General features: G+C 42.4%; 2 protein-coding genes and 1 long non-coding RNA gene across 7 annotated transcripts in view; 1 reads left to right on the top strand and 2 right to left on the bottom strand.

The window, feature by feature from the left end:
• Window positions 1-9,526, bottom strand: part of TEC (tec protein tyrosine kinase) — a 58,066-nt gene extending 48,540 nt beyond the window's left edge. For 2 of the 4 annotated variants that reach the window (XM_085223193.1, XM_085223197.1), the window contains exons 1-2: window positions 9,344-9,526; window positions 3,006-3,181 (exon numbers count right to left, since the gene is read on the bottom strand). The gene's annotated coding sequence lies outside the window, so the exon portion shown is untranslated. The remainder of the gene's footprint in view (window positions 1-3,005; window positions 3,182-9,343) is intronic. The other 2 variants (XM_085223194.1, XM_085223198.1) reach the window with 1 other exon arrangement.
• A 156-nt stretch (window positions 9,527-9,682) lies between these two features.
• SLAIN2 (SLAIN family member 2) overlaps window positions 9,683-19,598 on the top strand; it is a 33,540-nt gene continuing 23,624 nt past the window's right edge. For both annotated transcript variants that reach the window (XM_085223200.1, XM_085223199.1), the window contains exons 1-2: window positions 9,683-10,217; window positions 18,217-18,365. In XM_085223200.1, the coding sequence (XP_085079326.1) occupies window positions 9,871-10,217; window positions 18,217-18,365 (496 nt within the window). In that variant the 5' untranslated portion in view covers window positions 9,683-9,870. The remainder of the gene's footprint in view (window positions 10,218-18,216; window positions 18,366-19,598) is intronic.
• Window positions 14,624-18,222, bottom strand: LOC146544492 (uncharacterized). Its single transcript, XR_014883156.1, has 2 exons — window positions 16,250-18,222; window positions 14,624-15,797 (listed from the first exon to the last, which is right to left on the bottom strand). It is a non-coding gene; the product is annotated as an uncharacterized LOC146544492 (long non-coding RNA).

Below are 19,598 nucleotides of genomic sequence, written 5' to 3'. Positions count from 1 at the left end.
TTTTCAGCTCATGATTGAGTCCTTGTTGCTCAAGGAACTGCTTGTCAGTGACCACAGCAGATAGCCCCCAGGGCCACCCTGCATCCCCATCAGTGGGATCCTCTCTGCTGTGAAGAAGCCCGAAGGATCCTAAAACCACCACCCTGCAGCAGCACGTCTCTGCACGTATCCTGGGCCAACCTGCGGTGTGCTGCTCCCCCTCTGTGGTGACGCCGGTAAGTGACACTGCGGGGCAGCCTGAGTGACAGCACTGCGTGGCTTAAAGGCGCATCTGTGGCTGTGAAGGAAGCGGGGGAAGCTGCCTGCAGACACCTCTCTGCAAAGATTCAAAGCACGTTTAGGCTTCAGCTACAGGTGGCATAGCACGAATTTAACCAGCAGCAGTGGTCTCCACAGAGCAGATTCTGAGCTTGACAAAACTGGGATTTCATGGCTGACTTCAGTGGACTTGCACCACACTTATAGCAAAAACATTGAAAGGAGATTTAGTTTCAGGATGTGGTCTGTTTAGCTAGAATATACTTCTGAAAAAAAGGTGGTCAGTGTGTAATTTTAGTGTGTGTAAAGTTTCATGTGAGACTCCACATAGGGATAGGACACAAAGCAAAAATGCTAAAATGAACAAAACTTTTCTTTCTCAAGACTCAACATTTCTCCATTTAGAAGAGGTGCTATTGTTGCATTACACAGCCTTGTTACATTGATCTAATTGGAAGGAATAACTGAATCCCTGTGATTAGAAGGCTGGCCTCCGAAACCTTAATCCCAAGAGAAGCTCAGGTTCTGCTGGTGACCACACGACTCAGATGTATTCCCAGAGAATTTACACATAGCACAGGCTACAGCTTTGTTTATGGATGCTTAATGCCCTTGTGATTTCTGATACAGAACCAAACCTGTGCAAACCCACTTCAAAGAGTTCCATCAGCAGTAGGATAGCAGTCTTCCCTATGCCTTTACCAGGACAGCGTGTGGCACCTCACAGTAATAACAATTCAGAGTTAACCCACTGTTACAGTTTCTTACCTCAGTTTACAATTCTGTGAACTTTGTGGCATCCTAAAAACCCACTTTCTGGTCTTCAATGAGAGCAATTAATGTTACTTATCTCTCTTTAAAAGAGAATGGCAAATGGCATTTACTCTGTTAGTAAACAACTGCTAACTTTGTGTTTAAATGTTTTAGTAACTGATGATCACTTTCCAAGTAGCACTTAACAGTGACACATGGCTACACAGTAGGGACAGACAACAAAACCCTTACCTCCAATCCACCTGAATTCTACTGCTGAGCAACCCTAAGTAGGGATAAACTTGTATCCTTGTACCCTTGGTAACGTTGTGTTTGCAGCTGTGGTGTTGCTGGAAACAGTTTTACAGATGTTGCTGCCTTGTTCCAAAAAACTTTTAAATTTGAGGTATAGGGATAGCTAGGGAGCCTCAGGTGATGTAAAGAAGGCATAACTGGCTTTCCACTCTATCTGTAATTCCCACTGTTTTATAACCTCCTTCAACTCATGTCTCAATCTGACCTCATTCTCTATTTGATGTCCAGCTTTCTAATGTTACTTTAGATCTGGTGCTGCTACCCTGCTGAAAAGAAGTGTGCATGAATGTATGGGCATGTACAGACAAAGATGAACATGCATACACAAGCATACACATGCACACACACAGCATTTATTACATATCTATTGAAAGTCACCTCAAAAAAATTCAGCTTGGGTTATCACTTCATACTGCAGGAATAGGATAATATGAATAATTGACACTGATTCTATTTTTTCCCAAGTTAGCACCCCCTGAATGTCATTGGATTCTGGAAATCCAGAGCTTTCTGAGAACTTTTTACTTATCCCTACTTAGACAAAACTCTTAGGAAAATCAAATGTGATGTGTGTTAAAAGCATTCCCTTAAAATAGTAATAGTATTTTTTTTTGTTGTTAAAAAATAATTTAAAAAAAATCAACAGCAAAATCTATGATTTTTCTCAATCGTTTCTTGCAAAAATGCTTATGTGAAAGGAAGAAGACTGTAGGTCTCCTGCCCTCACATGTTTCTTTGTCCTAACACACAGGCATGTCACTGTAAAAGATGCCTGTGCCATGACTACGAAGGGCTGACCCATTACTACCTAACCTCACATTTGGCTTGTAAACAATAGTAGGAACTGAGCCCATAGAAAATACCTCACTCTCGCCAGGCTGCTGCATTGTCTGAGCTGGGAAATTGACACAAACTGCTGGATTCTTGGTTAAAAATAAGAGTCCTTTGATTTTCTCTCTTCTCTGAACTTTACACCAAAGGTTGGCTTCAGTCATTTTGGCACATCTTTTGAGGTCTGAATATAGCTCGACTCTTATGTAGTGCTTTCTATATTGAAAGAATCACACAGCACTGGAACAGGCTCAGATCTACTAATAACAAAAGGGCAAAATCTGTCTTATGGCATCAGACCCCAGCATCCCCCTCAGCCCCAGTGCAGGGGCTTGGTGCTGATGGAGGGAAGGCAGTACTACGCCTGTCGCCTCTGCTCAAGGCAGCTTTTCCTTCCTAACTGAGGTTCATGCATAGCTCTGAAGTACCATCGACTGCACTCACAGCCCACACCTGGGCTGAACATATCCCACCTATTCCTTTAATTCTGCAGCCTCCACAAATCCCTCATGATGATGATGATGAGGGTGGTGACACACTGGAACAGATTGCCCAAGGAAGTTGTGGCACTCAAGGCCAGGCTGGATGTGGCTCTGGGCAGCCTGGTCTAGTGATTGGCGACCCTGACCATGGCAGGGGGTTGAAACTAGATGATCTTTGAGGTCCTTTTCAACCCAAGCCATTCTATGATTCTATTATATGACCCAGGCTTTCCACCAAGCAATAAAGTAATTGAAAAGGCTGCAGCTCCCTGGCATACTCCAAAAGTTGTTCAAGCTACAGATTATAAAATCAGTTACACTGTGCATGTACAGAATACACTGCTGCAAGTGGCTGAGGATACTTACAGAGAAGGATTCGTACAGAAGGTCACTTCTGATGAAAGGGACGTGTTGTTTTGAGCTTGGTACAGTCACAAGAAAGAGGATTTTCCTTGATAACTCCATGTTCAGATATTAATTCTTGATTTCAATTTTGGCAGAGAAATAAGATCGTTTGAAGGGATTAAAATTTGATCTTTTACCTGTCAACAAGATAGAAGAGCTTTATTGCAATTCTACTTATCATTCTGTAACACCTCATTTTAACATTTTGGTTGAATTTAGATATATATATGCAAAAATATATAGAAAGGTAAATGTCAGCGGACATTTGAAACATGCTGTATGTACAAGCACACTCATTATTACTACGTGCTTCAACAAAAAACAGCCCCACTGTTTGGCCAACAGTGACCCTGGCACGTCACAGCTGCAGCTTACCCAAGTTACAAAAGGACACGGTGGGATCTGACACTACAAGGTTTTCATTCAGGCTGATTCAAAAGGGTGTAAATTGATGGCAGTTGTTGGTTATTATACTGACATCGCTCATTTTATGCTCTGATAGATATGTTTACATTACAATGTGTTAAATCTGGTTTACAAAATGCAGCAAAATCTCTCTATTAACACTGCATGGGTTGCTTTGCTTGCATTTAAATGAGAGGTTCCATTATACACTCTCTTTTCTCCTGGTTCAAGCTGTCTGCCAACCCTGAAGACTTGATGAGACAAATCTGCTTGAATTTAAGCATATGCATCAATATATTGCTTGTTCATGTTTGGTCTGCACTGCAAGTATTTGGACAAAGCTGGAAAGGCAACTCGGTACTAAAATCTTTCTCAGATCACTGATCTTGCCTTTAGATATATAGGTGTGTTTTCACTTTTCATGAGTAGTAGTCTTTAGATATCTCGCAATGGACAACTGACTAAAACAGCCAGCTCTTCACTTTTTGTCAGCAGCTGATGCACCTGTACTTCCTGAACAAAACCTTGCTGGTCACTAAATTCCTTGCCTTTGTTATTTTAGAATTCTGTTTCTTGTGCCTCCACTTTATGGCAGTTCAGTCCTTCTGTGCTTTAAAGTCATCTTCTTTGTGTCACCAGCATATTTCATTAATCACTTCTATTTTTATTTATTACTTTTTTGGACAAAATACTTTCCACAAAAGATAAATGCAGTCAATCCTTATGCACTCCACAGTCACAAAACTTTTCTTTCTACAGCCTGAGCCTTCTCCTGTAAGTACAACTCTTTAGCTGGTTTCTTCCCTCTGTTTTTCCAGCATTACCACACTGATATACCATGTCGATCACTTTCCTGATATCCATATGGATTTGCTTTGTTGCAGTTCACAGAATCACAGAATCACAGGGATGGGAAGGGACCTCAAGAGATCCTTGAGTCCCACCCCCCCCTGCTAAAGCAGATACCCTACAATAGGTTGCACACGTAGATATCCAGATGGGTCTTGAATATCTCCATAGAGACCCCACAACCTCTCTGGGCAACCCGTTCCAATGCTTCATCACCCTTACCATAAAGAAGTGCTGCCACATGTTAGTATGGAACTTCCTATGTTCAAGTTTTAGGCCAATGTTCCTTGTCCTGTCACTACACACCACTCCTTTAAGAAAGTCTCATATTTAATCAAAGAAAATCACAAGTTAATTTGGCAGAATCTATCTTTAGTAACTGTATCTCCCACTTTGTATCCTTTCATATATCTATTTCTTTCATGTAATATTTAATCCCTGTATGCCACAAAATAACATTTTTATGGATCCCTTTTTTTCTTAGGAAAAAGAAACTTACTTCATTATCTAATGTTTTATCACATGGCATTGCATCTGTTTTAGTAAATGCATTAAAACTCATATCAAGAGCTTGATTATCTGTTTCTGAGCCTCCACAAGAGCTGAGCTCTTTGCACTTTGCTTTCACCTTGCCTGTGATAACGTGTTTCCACACCCATTCACATTCACTGTTTTGATTTTGCTTCTGTGTACACTGCCATTATCCTTACCAAAGCTGAGGTAAATAGTCTGGGGCATTGCCTACATTCATTTTAATGCCAGTACTTACATTGCGTAAGGCATCTGTTTATCTTAATTTTTGTTTATACGGCCAACACAGCTTTTATTATTTGATTAAATTTCTTCTATAGCCTCTAAGCTGGATTTTTTATATTTTCACCTCCCTCACATGCTTCTGCCTGTAAAAACTTTTAATTTTTTTAACTTTTGTTTCAATTCCTTCTAGGCTTTCTCTTTGCACATTACATTTGGAAAAGACCAGTAAACAAATCTAGTTCAGCCATTCACCCATGCCCATTAAACTACATCTCAGTGCCACTCCTACACGTTCTCTGAACACCTCCAGAGACGGTGACTCCACCACCTCCATGGGCAGACCTTTCCAATGCCTCATCACTCTTTCTGAGAATAGATGTTTCCTAATATCCAACCAGAAAACCTCCCCTGGTGCAATGCATGGTCGTTACCTCTGGTCCTATCTCAGAAGTGCTTTGCTCAATCCTAGCCTTTAGATACTGTTTGTGTCTTAGAGTGGAAGATTTCCATTAGCGCATCCTCCAAACACAGCGAGGAAGGAGCAGAGGTCCCCTCCAGGTGCTCACACACTGCATGTGGGGACCAAAGCAGTGCATCACCATCACCGCTCTCCCACCAGGTCCCTGTGCCACCGGTGCAGGGGCTGCCACTACGTACAGGGCTGTCACTGTGTACAGGGCTGTCACTACGTGCACAGCTGTCACTAGGTGGCGGCGGCGGCCTTCCGAACTGCACCGAGAGGCGAAACGGCAGCCCGACAGGAGGGAGAAGAGGTACTTAATTCCAGTGCAGGTTTTAACAACGAAGCCGTACATCCTTCGGCAAATAAAGCGTCGTCACTGTTCCTCCAAGCTCAAGCACGGGGGCGGTATCCCAGGTTTAATGGAAATCTTCCTGCTTGTGAGCAGTGTTCCCAGCAACGTTTAGGACTGATCACATCATGCCTTTCTTGGCCATCAACCCTAATTGTTTTTTATCAGTGTTAGCATATTGTCTCCAGCCAGGAGTCCAGCCTAGCTAAATATAAGGCAGAAATGAATCAATGAAGCACGAACATAATTTAACTACAAATTTTGTTTTGCATGGCTCTATCCTCTCTGTCACAAATTGTCATGAGAATATGAATAAGATATTCAAAACATAATAGCATTTCGTCAGGTGTGGAAATACAGCATTTCAAGCTTGTCACGTTTGGAAATTGTTCACTTGTCACTAACTGTGTATTCTGAAGGCTCTTCTTCCTGCTAAAAAAGTGCATAGGGGAGACTGCTTCAGAGTCCCTTGAGTGCAGTGAACTATTTTTCCTTGTGGAGCTGGCTCACTAACAGAGGGATGTTGAGAGAGTTCTCAGTACATACAGAAACTTTTTGGAATGGTTTAACAGCAGATTGCTTCATATGGGTGGAGACATGTAAGACTTCGCTCAGTGATGCCCACATGCCTAAAATTACTGTCATCTGTAAATGAATATAAGTCACAGATCCTCTTGACAACAGCAAGTCCTTTCCCAGTGTTGAGTCACCTCACTCCCATCCCAGCACCTTAACCAAGCTGAGCTCAGTGGCTTTCTAAAAAGCTATTATTTTCAAGCGATCAATAAGCATGAAATACGGGTAGCTAACCCCATGATGAAGCTGAATTTACATTTGTTAATGAATATTATATGCAGATTATGCTAAAATTACAAGGAGAAAAGACTCTAAGCATGTAGAAGGAACTCCAACACTGCAATGATGAACCTCAGGTGAGCAGATCTCATTTGGAGTGTCTGTGGTCATATGAGACTTTTATTAGAATGCTCAACCACTCAACTCTGATGATAATCTTTCAAGAGTCATCATTCTGAATCAGCAATATAAATTAAGGGTTAAAGTAGATATTTAGTCACACATTTTCTAGCCACATGGCATGCCACGAACACTAGCCTCATTAGAAACCTGTGCAGTACCCTAGAGTTGTTGTTCTTCCAGATTTGGAGGATAAAAGCAGGTTTAAACAACTTCTTTCCTGTGCATAAAAAAAAGAGGCCTGTTAATTCATGTCAAACAGATACACTTCGATTGAGGATACCCCAGATAAGTGTATCTCAACGGCAAAACTCAGCTGGAATCTTGCTGCCCTCCAGAAAGGCTTGTAACATCATAGGAAGACCAGTGCATGGATGTAGTCCTCCTTTCACACTAAGAGGTACGAGTAGTAAATACAGCAGACCAGCTGGTTGCAAAAAGATTTGTAAAGGCTCTTCTGCCCACAGATGTCTTTGAAAAGATTCACTGCTGCTCACAGTTTCTAAAGCATAGTTAGGCTTCCAGGTAACCTAAATCCAAGCCAATGGATTAAATACATTCTCTCACCACTAAAGAGACCAGATGTACTCAGAGATATCTTTTATAGATAATTAAAGTTGCAATGTTGGTTCTTTCAGTTAGGGTTTTGAAACTAGCTTTGAAAGAGACAGAAACTAATTCCACCACATACGCAATGTTTGTGCATGCCATGAGATATTGTAATGACAAATGATTCTTTTTATTTCAAAGGTTTATCTAACCACCACCTAGCAAGAGCATGTGTGGGCCTGTTGAACACCTCCTTTGGCAGGCAATCTTCCTCAGGAGACTAAACAAATCTGCTTAAAAAGTAATTCAGTTTTTCAGGCTTGAAGTTAAATATTTGCTATAAATGTTAATTTCTCACTGTGCAACTGTCTGTCTTTATCTACTCTTCCTTCTGAGGGATCTTTTGTTATTTCAGGCGACAATTAAAATAAAGGTATGGAAGTCAGAATCTAACAATTTCACTAGAAATAAACTAGCAAATTACAACTGTACCAAAAAAAAAAAAAAAAAAAAAGTTGTCCATGCTAGTTGTCCATGCAGAGGGCACCAAAACAAAGCTCCTAGAGGTCTTTTTCTCAGGAACCACTTGTCAGAGAGAGAGACAAATTGAATTACTTGAGTGACATACAAGCCTTGCCCAGGCTTCTTGTGCTTTGGAGGGACTGCTCCCCATTTCTTCTGCTCACACTTATCCTGAATTAGACCTATGTCACACACACACAGGTAGAGATCTATTGCCCTTCAGCTTTGCTGATCCAATAGCACATAATGCTGACCGCACTGGCTGTACACAGAGGGGCTTTCAGAGTCCATGAGACTCTGCAGAAACACTGATTTTCCCTTTCCTCTTCATGTGTGTGAAAAATAGACAGCACAGACTCAACCTGCTCAGAAAAAGTAAAAAAAAAAAAAAAAAAAAGATCTGCAACATCTAATTTCACAGGCAAACAAATTTCACTTGCTCTTGTGATAGAGTAAGGTTCATTTCATTTTTTGTAGCATTACTACCAATTGTAACTATTCTGTGTAGTCAGCCAGAGGCCTCAGCTTGGGTGTGGCCTGTCACATCTGCCCAGAGCAAGCTTGGAATCTGATGAGATGCTTATGAAGCCCATTATCAGCTCCTGGTCCTCAATTCCCCTCCCGGTCCTCAATTCCCCTCCCAAAACATGACAGGGAAACCCTCTGCACAAGACGATGAGAAAGCAGGATCACAGTCCTTGCTATTCAACCACTGACTACGGTGACTATTAACCAGCAACTCCCTTTGTTCATCTCAGTTGCCTTTACACTTCGGAAAAACAGCAGATGATTCAGCAACACTTTTTTTTTCTCTCCTCACTTGCCTCCCCACTACTCACACATCTTTTTGCAATATGCATCTTGCTGGGAGGAATAGTTGCTGGTGCTGCTGGAAGCAAGGTAGTGTCAGCAGGGGACGATAAGGTGGGACAGGAACCCTGGGGACAGACAGACCACAGAGAGGACTGGTGGAGGGGAGATGCAGGGTACCAGCAGCTGTCAGACCCATAGCTGTGCCACTGTATCAAAGAGGAGGACCCAAATGTAGAACGATGAATAGTTCTACTGGGCAGTCCCAAGAAGCCCAGGGCTCACTGACCTTCCTAATGCTGCCTGCCCAGCTCTTCCAGCACATCATCTACAGGACAGAAAAGTCCAAACTATTGTAACGGCGTGACTATTTGTCCTGCCATCAACAGATGGACTGAAGGTAGGCAAAGAAGGAGGAAGCTGTATTTTATCATTGTTGTATTAATGCTCTCAGTTAGAATGAACTTCTCTAAGTTAAGACCACTTTTACACTCACCAACCACTGAATTGCCAGCAGTGTCATCATGGAACCAAGTGTCCTTATTATCACAAACCTTACCATTTTTCTTGCCTTATGGAGGCCTGCAAGCTAACAGAGACAGCTGTGCTCGCAAAACTTACCTGGATTTCATTAAGGCACTTGGTACCAAACGGTGCTGAGAAGTTGGATTTACAAACCAACGCACAGAGCAATCCTCCAAGGGCTGCTATCAATGCGGCACCGATGAGTAAACGTCTCTGCTCCCAGGCCAAACCTCCTCCACAGTCTGATAACCACCCCAGCAACAGCTCTCCCGCCCTCTTCTTCCCTCTCTCAGCACGACAGCCGCCCGCAGGTCCCAGTCTCCACAGGGCACCAGAGGGCGGTAAGGCAGCACGCCGCGCAGCCCGCCAACACCCGCCCGGCTCCAACGCGGGGCACTTCCAGGTTACGCGCGTGACGTCGTGGCTCGGGCGGGCTGGAGGAAGCGGCAAGATGGCGGCCGGATGCGGGCCCTCCGCCGCCCGCCGGCGCCGCTGAGGAGGCGGCAGCGCCCGCCCCGCCCCGCCCCGCCGCCACCCTCCCGTGCCGCGGGCCGCCCGGCCATGTAGACGGGGCGGCGCGGCCGGCCTTCCTCGCGCAGACCGCTCTGCGGCCGGCAGGCGCCATGGAGGACGTCGGCTCGAGCGTGAACGCGGACGCGGAGGTGCGGAAGCTGCAGGAGCTGGTGAAGAAGCTGGAGAAGCAGAACGAGCAGCTTCGCAGCCGCCACGGCGCTCTGCCCGCCGCCCCCGCCAGCCCCAAGCGCCTCCTCGGCGGCGGGGCCTCCCCTTCGCCCCCCGCCGCCGCCTCTCCGTCCGACGGCCGCTGCCTCAGCCCCAGGGCCGCGGCGCGGCGGCCGCCCCTCGAGGAGCCCGGCGGCGGTGAGAGCGACGGCCCGCCGGACGACGCGGCGCCTCTCCGGCCCGAGGAGCTAGAGCGCCTGGCGTGCTGCGAGGAGGACGAGGCCAGCTGGTGAGAACAAGAGGGAGGCGGGGAGCAGATCGAGGCCCGGCCTCAGCCCGGGGCCCGCAGCCAGGGGTAGCGCGGGGTGGCCTCACCCCCAGGCGCGGGCCGCGGGGGCTCCGTGCGTGGCGATAGCCCCGCCGAGGCCCACAGCCCCATGCTTTTTGTTCGGCCGCAGTGACGGCTCGACATCAGGAACCGGCTCCGGCTGTGCCGCGGATGCAGCGTGTCGTACCGAGGCGGTGCGGAGGCGTTCTGTGAGGCAGCGCAGAACTGGCCCACAGCTGCTGCTGTGTTTCTTTAAATGCGCGCCTGACCTGAATTTCTTTCAGCTGTAAAGGCAGTATATGTAACGCGCTCTGAATCAGAAATGTGGCCCTGCACGTTTTCATCTGTTGCTGGCTGTCCCGTGCAATCTGCTGTAGGGAACCTGTGTTAGCTGAGAGTTGGACTGGGTGATCCCCGGTGTCCCTTGCAACCCCTGCAATTATTTCATGCTACCATGCAGGACCACAGCTCACCGTAGGCAGTCCCTCTCTGTTTAAATGGACTGTTTGCCTGCTGCTCTGGCAGAAACAGCAGCTGGAGGTTGTTACCTTGTCCTTTTTGCACTTAGATGAGCTTCTGCTAGCTGTCAGGGAGGTTTCCTCTCCTAGCATCATGTTGTTTGGCAGCTGCCTGAAGTTTCCCGTAACACCAGTTGAGAAGAGCAGTATAGGAGTTCTAGGAGAAGCAGTGGGGAGGAGCATGGCATTAACAGAAACACAGGTTTCTGTTCTGAGAGGATTTGTGTTTGTGTTCTGATGGATTCTGAGGATGTGTAGTTTCTGTTCTGAGAGGATAAGTGTAACAGAAACACTCTGACTTGAGTCAGAGTTGCTTTTCAAGCTCAGCTGTTGAAGTATTTTTCAAGGACTAATGCTCAGACAAGTAGATTTAAAAAAAAATAATAATAATAATAAAAGTATTTGAGTAACTGACAGCATTAAAAACACTTAAACGTTGCCCATGCATGAAATCATTTCAGTTGCTCAGGGAGGATACAGTGTGTGTACTGCCTCAGAGGAGTCATTTGCTTGACATCCAGCCTGAGCCACAGAGAAGTATGAGAACATAAGTTTATTCTGATCCAACACAAGCTTACTAAATTAAAACAAGGCATCATCTTCCAGAGGATGAGTCTGTGCAAAGTAGCTGCTCTTATTTCCCAGCTTATACCCCGTAATCTACTGGCTTAGAGCACGTCGGGGAAATAGAACATTGTGAATTCACACAATAAATTTGCAGTAATATGGCAAATGTTTTGAGTGTCATATTTTTTAGTGGCAATAGGCGTTATCATTTTTACGTTAATCTTAAATTGCAGACAACTTGATGAACCTCTTCAGTGAAAGTTAACGTCACAGCTTACAGTGACGACATAAATGCTGTGTGTTTTTGCTTCTGCACTTCTGGACACACATGGGCAGGCGGCACAGCTCACTCAGCGCTGCACTTGCTGGTGGCAGGTGTTTGGCACGTTGTGCTGCCTGTTGTTATGACTTCAGTCATGTTTCCATGCAAATTCGAGTCCTCAAAAGACAACAGGGTGTAAGTGCAGTCTGCTGCAAGTTTTTGTTCCTTTCCTATTACAGTGACTACCATATCAAATTTCATTCTCAGTGACTGAGAGATAAAAACATACAACTTGAGAAGAGTCATTTAAAAAATTCACTTGTAGCATTCATCAAGAAATATCAATATGCTCTTTCATGCTATAATTCAATGTGCACTTAATGATATATGTGGTTTGGCTAGATGAAAAGTTGGCTCGTGACATTTTCTTTTTCTAGATTATTTTATAAAAGTGGAAATTGAACTGCAATTTCTGAATGACACTTAATTCAACTGTTGAGACACTGAATAGTCTTAAAACATATTTTCTTATAAGGGTGGGAAGACTTTACACATTTGATAAATGGAAGCTATTGCTCTAAATGAAGTGGAAAATGTTCAGTGGATCAATCAAACAGAAACAGTACTGTGAAAAAATAGGAGGGATGATGTAAGTAGATTTCTCTTGAACTCCTTCATGAAGATCCTGCTCTTAAGGCCTTATTTATGCAAGGACTTTCAAGTAGTTGAACCGACTGAAAAGGGTGAATGTACTCAGTTAAACCTGGTGTGAACTCTTCAAGGTTCAAATGGATTTGGATCACTACTGTTAAACTTAAAAGCCTGTTTAAACTGCGGGATTATACCATTGTAGATCAATGACCATTTACCAATTGGGGAAACCTCAGATGGAAACAAACTAAATTTAAATCACAGCTTATGCTTAAAAGGTTAATTCGTCTGTTGACTTGTCTGCATGGAGAAGTATAGATTTGTCTTAGCTGTTGATTTCAGGAGGACCTGGCTGTCAGAGATAGTAGCTGGTGAAGGCTGCTGGTTATCTCTGTCTTTTTCTCAACTTTGTGTAATGTGGACACTTTTCAGTCCTTGTATTCACATACCCCATTATGAAATTGTCCACAGCCTTGTAATAACAAAATAAATAGTTCTCTTCGCTGATAAAACTGCCTTATTTTACCTTCATTGCTCACGTGAGATTAGTGCTCCTGAATCCTTGGTACGGTGGTCAGACTTTCTGATATAGAACTGAAGGTTTTCCTTAGGCATGTATGCACGTGCACAAAGTACAGCACTTCAGCTAGGCCCCTTAAGAGTTTGGTTCAGGCCTGCTCTGTTCACAGGAGCAGGACACAGCGTACAGCTGCTTGCCTCACTTGCTGTGTAAGGTTGGGCGTGGGTGCATGTCATGCTGAAGATGACTTGGTAACAGTACACAATGTGGCTTGCTCTGCTGCTTTTAAAAAGTGACTTGTCTCATTTATTGCAAGATAAGTGTGTACACGTGGGCAATCACTGGAGTTAAGGTCCTGTGGATGCACACTCTCACTTACTTTGCAGTAACTTGTCACACAGTCACTTTCCTAAGCTTTCTGAAAAGCTTTCTTTTAAATATGAGAGCAAAGCATAGCGATTTTTCTTCAGAACTTACTCTGATGTGCACATAGTGCACTGTATAGAGGTTGCTGTGTATCTGTTTTATGCACACTGCACAGTGAACTTCTACACAGTTGCATCCTCTACACGTGGTGTTGCTTTAGAAGCTACCCTGCCCATCCTGGTGTTTGCCTGTCACTTTCATGTAAAGCCCACCATTATGGCTGGGGGATAGCTCATGGATGACTGACTTTGTTTTCAGACAGAAGGCATTTGCTGCCTATTTAAAGTGAAATTACTGGTGGATTGCTTATGTTAATAGTGAAAACTGATATTTTCAGTATTTGTTAAGTATGCTGTTTAGTTGAAATGGAAAGGGAGTGCTTTTCCTGCTACACACACTATAATTCAGCAGCTATTTCTGTTAAAGTAATACCTATTTTTAATAGTTTACACTTCTGATCTAGTCATCTGTTCCAGCTAGCTGGCTAAGTTGCTGCTTTGAGATATAGAGGATAAAAATACGATTGTCATCTGTAGTGATCATCTTTCATCTAATTGCTTGATACCCGCTGAACACCCTAACGTTTGCCATGGTGAACCAGTAAAATGTGGTGTGTTTCAGTCCAGAGCTGCACCTGAATGAAATCCCATTGCTGGAATTACATTGCACTGTTTTCTGCTCAACTCCTAAAGATGCCTTGTGTTAATGTTGCCTTACCCTCTTGGACCCCGCACAGGTTCTGATCAACTCCTGGCTTGTGGCTTTAAGTAAAAGAGAAGGTGATGCTGGCAGGTTAAGTATAAATTGGATGTAAGGTTTATCTTTTCAAACCAAATTCTGATAACAGCTCCCCAAACTATGAGGAAGGTGTGGAAAGCAACATGTTAAGGTGACTAAGGGTTACGCAAGTTATTAGTTATTGAAGTGTAATAACTCATAACATCAAAGACTAATGTCTTTGAGATATCTTTTTTATTGTGGAATGGATGCTCCAGGACTGCAGAAAGAAAAGAAACTTTTTCCCATTTTTAATTTCTTGTGTGGTATTCCTGGCTTTTAAATATGGTTCATATTTGGTTATCATGAAAGCTTTGACACAAATTTCCTTTACTGCCTTAATGGTATTCCCCAGATTTACCTCATAATCACATTTTATTTTGGCATGATCCACATTTCTGCCTCCTTGTAGGTGTTGGTAGAGTTCTGAAGCTTCTCTAGTTTAGAGAAGCTAACTCTAGTTTAGTTTTCATACTGTTGTGCCCAGAATGGTGTTTCTCGGACTGCCCTGTATTCTTGTCAGATTTATTTACTTTTAGTAGCTCTTTCTCATGGGCTTTTTCCTGGATATCTTAGGGGAATTTCTTACTGATCTGTACTTACTTATCTATTTTTCTTTCATATCAAGTAGCTTTCTTCATCCTGCTTTTGTCTGGAACACGTTTATCCATTCCCTTGTTTCATTCTCTCTTGCGCCTGTTCTTGCTTAATGTGACTAAAATAAGGAAGCTTTAAATCAAGTTTCTTGCACTTGGTGTATTCTGTCCAATTGGATCTTCACCTTGTTATTCATCTGCATGTTTTTTCTCATGCACTTGAACTATAAAAGAGTTTTGGTGCAAAGACTCCTCCTTTCTTCCTGGTTGGAATCTTAGCTTCTGGCTTCATGCTCGTGGCAACCAGCCACTTGTATCTTAATGTGCTGAGAGGTGTGCTCATCAGGTGAGATAATCCTTATGGCAAAATTCCATTCCTTCCTCTGTGTCTTCTTACTTCAAAGCTTTTCCCAGCTCAGCTGTGCCCCTGTGCAACATGCTACAACTCACCATGTTAGGCTGGCATTGTCCTACAAGTGCCTAATGACGATTGTCCCTGTGCAAAAGCCTTTCCCTTTTTGTGCTGCGTCTTCCTAGAACTAATCAGCAGAGCCCCTGACTGCTTTACATTTCAGGCTGGCACTGCTCTGAGAATGCTCTGTCACTCCGACTAGTGACAGCTGGAGGAAGGAAATGTTCCTGTGCAGCACAGTCATGTGCCTGAGCTTCTTAAAGCTGTTAGAAAATAGGTCGGTGCTCCCAAGCTTCTTTTCATGTACTGTTTTCATTTACTTGATCTTGTGCCACTAAGCTGTAGTTGAGTCTTTGCTTTCTTGTGGATCAGTTGGAGTGTAGTTTTTCTGATGTGTTAATATTTGAAGTCTGGGTGGTAACTGTAAATTGCCTGCTTCCTCAAACATGTTCCATTTCCTGTTTTTAGAAGGTGATTTAATGGTGTTTAAAGATGTATGAAGTCATTGGTAATCTTCAATTGTAACGTGGCTGTGCTGCCATTCAGAGGAGTTATTTTGCTGTTGAACGTGTAAATGGTCATGGATGGAAAGAAGTTTTTTCTGGGAAGCTCTTCAGCTAGAGAGAACCTTTAGAGTCCTACAGCAGCTGGACAAAGAAGATCACTGAACTTTGTGAAGTTATATCCACATGCTTATTTTAATTCCATAGTGTCCTTTCTGTTCCTTTTTCCCTTTCTGCTACTGGGAGGAGAGGAAGAAATAGAAGCGTTGCTCCAGCGCTTCACCCCGCTCTTGGTCTTTATTTTTTAAACTTAAATTAAGCAAAGCAAGAGTTGCATCAGTTTCAGAATGTAAATTAGCTGCTCTTTGTCAGACATGGGATAAAGATCACTGCTTCACAAGAATTAATAATGGCACAGCATGGAATAAACTATCCTGAAAGAGTCATCGTGTTACTGCATTGGTGCACGTGTGCTGCTTATGGTGAGGTAGAGAAGTTGCATGAAATGTATACATTCTACAGTTCTGCCTTTTTTTTAAATGTAGGGTGAAACAAAGGAAAAGCAACTGGCTGGAAATAGGTGGGAAATCTGCAGTATGGGTTTGTTTGGTTAGAGGGTGAGTGCAAAAATAGGAACTGTGTGAGCCTGGATTGTATCAGTAAATAAATTGCTTGTCAAACAAATGCAACAGTTGGAAATTGCAGAAAATAATAACTTTTGTCTTTGTAATTAGTCTTGTAAGATTGTGTGAGATACCCACCATGTGCATCTATAGAAAGAGAACGTGCACTTCTTGCCCATGGTGCTGGGTATTACTGTAAACACTTCAAATGTGCATGGAACTTCTCAAACGTGGCAAGGCCTGCTGCCAGGGAGCTGGGAGTCTCCTTGCTCAGCACCAAGGTTGGCTTGGCTGCCTTTGACTCTTTCGAGTTGTGTAACCCTAAATCAGGATGGAAAAAAGAGTACATGAGATCCTAAAAAGAGTGAATTCAAGGCGTTTGAGTGCTGTTAAGTGTTAGATGTTGACTTTGTCTATATGCAGGTAAGTGCATTAAGTACAGCAATTAGTATAATTGTTGCAATGGAACTATGAAAATCAAGCAGATCCTTTTCTTTCCAAGAATATTCAAGGATGTAAGTGTGTGATGGGCTCTTAGCTTTTCTTGTGGGCAGAGTGTTTGTAAGGATCTCTGCAAAAGCACTTTTACTGACCAGCATAACAGTGGGCAGAGTGTAAGCCACGTGTGCTGTTGCATGGAGCAGTGGCTACTGCACTGTTAAAAACAGTTTGTTTCGTATGAAAACCTGATAGGTGAGAATAAATCCTCTCTCCTGCATTTGTAGATACAGCCTTTTAGTTTCAGTGTTTGAGGGAAGAATGTGTTAGAGCGTGTTCTGAACAAAGTGATCAGTGTTCTGCATGGGAGGTTCATGACGTTCATGGTGATTTTAAATATGCCTCTTGGGAAGCTTGTATAAGAAGCAGCCAAGACAGTAAGGGCAGTAATTAAAAAAAAAAAAAAAAAAAAAATCAAGTTCTAGAATTACAGATGAGGGACTAGTTAATAATCTCCTAATAGAGCTATGGAAAAATAACTTCTGATGTCATTGGCATCAAGGAAACAGGAATTTCTGCTGTTTTGTATGCGAGCATGCTGACTCAAATGATTCTCAAGTTTTCCTAAGCTACTGGAATATGAGGTCTGTCACTAGGTGCTCCTAGAAGAGACACACGTTTAACCATCTCTGCAAATGCAAATGCTCTGGTTAGTGCTGTAGATCTTGCAGTTTACTTTGTCTTTTGCTGAAACAAATTTCCAGATTTGTTTTTGTTCCAAAGATAAGGCTTAGGTATCCCTATTTTGAGTGAGCGATTGAATATGGCTTTGCCTTTGAATGGTTTGTTGAGGGGTGATACATTTTCAGCTAAATTTTTAGAGCCTTTAAAATGGAATGCTTGTTTCTTCAGTTACGAAATACTGAGTTTAGAATAAATGAATGGGAGTGCTAATGGGCAAAGGCCTTGCAGCATGTCCACCAGAACGATACGGTCCCTTTGTTTCCCTTTAGTCCCCTACATGCTTTATCTCTTTTTCCTTGTTTTTAATGCTTGCCTGTGTACCCCTTAGGACAGAGAAGTCTCTTTGTTCAGTGTGCAAAGGAAAACTAAAGGATCAGGTGCCAGGGTACAAGTTATAAGTAGAAAGAAAACATTTATCATTCAAGGATACAAAATTAGGAGATGTGTCCTGTTATTTCAGTACTTAAGGCAGTTATTGCTTACAATTTCTTTGCATTTGGGAAAACTGTAGTTGCATATTGCATGATTCTTCTTTTTTTTCTTTAAGGTGAATGTTACTTAAATCAAGTATCAGTTGTACATTTATTGTATGTATCAGATATATCAGTAGTATGTTCATGTAACAGAGTGAAACTGTCCATATAATATGGGGGTTTGTTTGTTTCTGGCATACCAATTGGTTTATGAAGATGTAACAATATGGGCATCAGCTTTTGACAGAAATCCTTAGATAGCCACATGTTATCAGTATTAGACTGTATCCAAAATCATTAATTTAAATCTAAAAATTGTGCTTTCTTTCTATTTAGGGTTTGTACTGTATGTATAGTATAAGAATAGAAATAGCGTAGTGCATAGTATTTTTTTACATGCCTGATTTATCCACATTTTGTTTGTCTTCATAATGTTTTTCTTCTTTTCAGGTTACACACGTCTCCAAAGAAGAGACTGACTCCAATGCAAAAATGTGTCAGCCCATTAGTTTGGTGCAGGCGGGTGTTGGATTACCCAAGTCCTGACATTGAATGTGGTAAAAAGTCACTGATCCACAGGCTGGAACAGATGATGTCAGGTGAGTTCTGAATATTAACACCGCTGGGTTGTACTTACTATTAAACAGAGTCAGAGGGATCAGAATTAGCTAATAGTTGTGAAAGAAGAGAATGAGATGCAGCAGTTAGTTCTGCCTGAAGTTGTCATGGTTTGCAAAAATTCATTGTCATAATTTTCTACATTGTGAATAAAATGAAGCATTAGGTGTGAGGGAGGATCTCAGAGTTTTAGGTCCCCTGCATAACTGTGATCTGTTCCTTTCTGAAAGCTCCTGACCAATGTTATTAGCTTGGAGGGCTTATTTTAAAATAGCCTGTATTACACTAGCTGTTATACCTAATTAGTTGGTAGGCGCTTGTCAGTATGTTAGAACATTTATTTTTCTAGATGAGCTACTTTCTCTAAGAAAATGAAGTTCTTGAGTAGCATGGGGAGATGATATTGATTTGTTTTCCTCCCATCCCCGGTAACGTAAGATGGTGTCACCATCAGATTCAGAAATCCAGAGTTTGATATATATTTTTGTCCTTCTTGTGCAGTATAGTTGGTTATATTCCAAACTGGGGAAGAGTTGAGTGTCTGGTCCTTGAGGAGGAAAACCTACCGCCTTCATTCTTTGATTCACAGCATTCTGATGTCCAATTAGCAGCAAAATGCTGATGGTCTGATTAGAATTTTCTGCCCATCTAATTTCTTCATTATTTTTCCTGTTAACTTACCAGTAATACTTTGCCCTGTGAACGCTCAACACTCAGTTGTAACCTCTGACTGTTTTCCAAAACTTGCTTTAACTTCTTTGTTTAAGTCTATTTTTATTGGGAAGAAAAAAAAGTGATACTGAGAAATACCTTTCTTACTGTTAATATTTATTCTTGCTCCGTATTTCCATCTTTTTTGCAGCCTTGTGCTACTTTTTTCTTTTTTACCACTATCTGCAGGAATTAAGAGAATGATTGGATTTGACCTATGAATATCTGAACAGTTATTTCCACAAATGTTCCCAACCATCCTTCACGTGGTTATACATAAATTTTGCTGAGTTTTATTATGACATTTTCCCCTTCGTTGGATTCTTTGGCGCAATTCAGTCTTTACTCTGATTTGTACTAAGATTGTTCTTAATAAAATTTGAAAACACTGCTAGTAGATAATATGAAAAATCCAGTTATAAAAACTAGCAAACCTAATGCTGAAATTGCCTTCACAATGAGTTATTTCATTTCAGCAGGTATCACAGCTTCTCTAACACTTT

Source organism: Meleagris gallopavo, chromosome 4 (assembly GCF_905368555.1).
Source record: "Meleagris gallopavo chromosome 4, MGAL_WU_HG_1.1, whole genome shotgun sequence".
Classification (NCBI taxonomy): Eukaryota; Metazoa; Chordata; class Aves; order Galliformes; family Phasianidae; genus Meleagris; species Meleagris gallopavo.
Note: the sequence above shows the minus strand (reverse complement) of the source record. Positions and strands in the feature narration are given on the sequence as shown.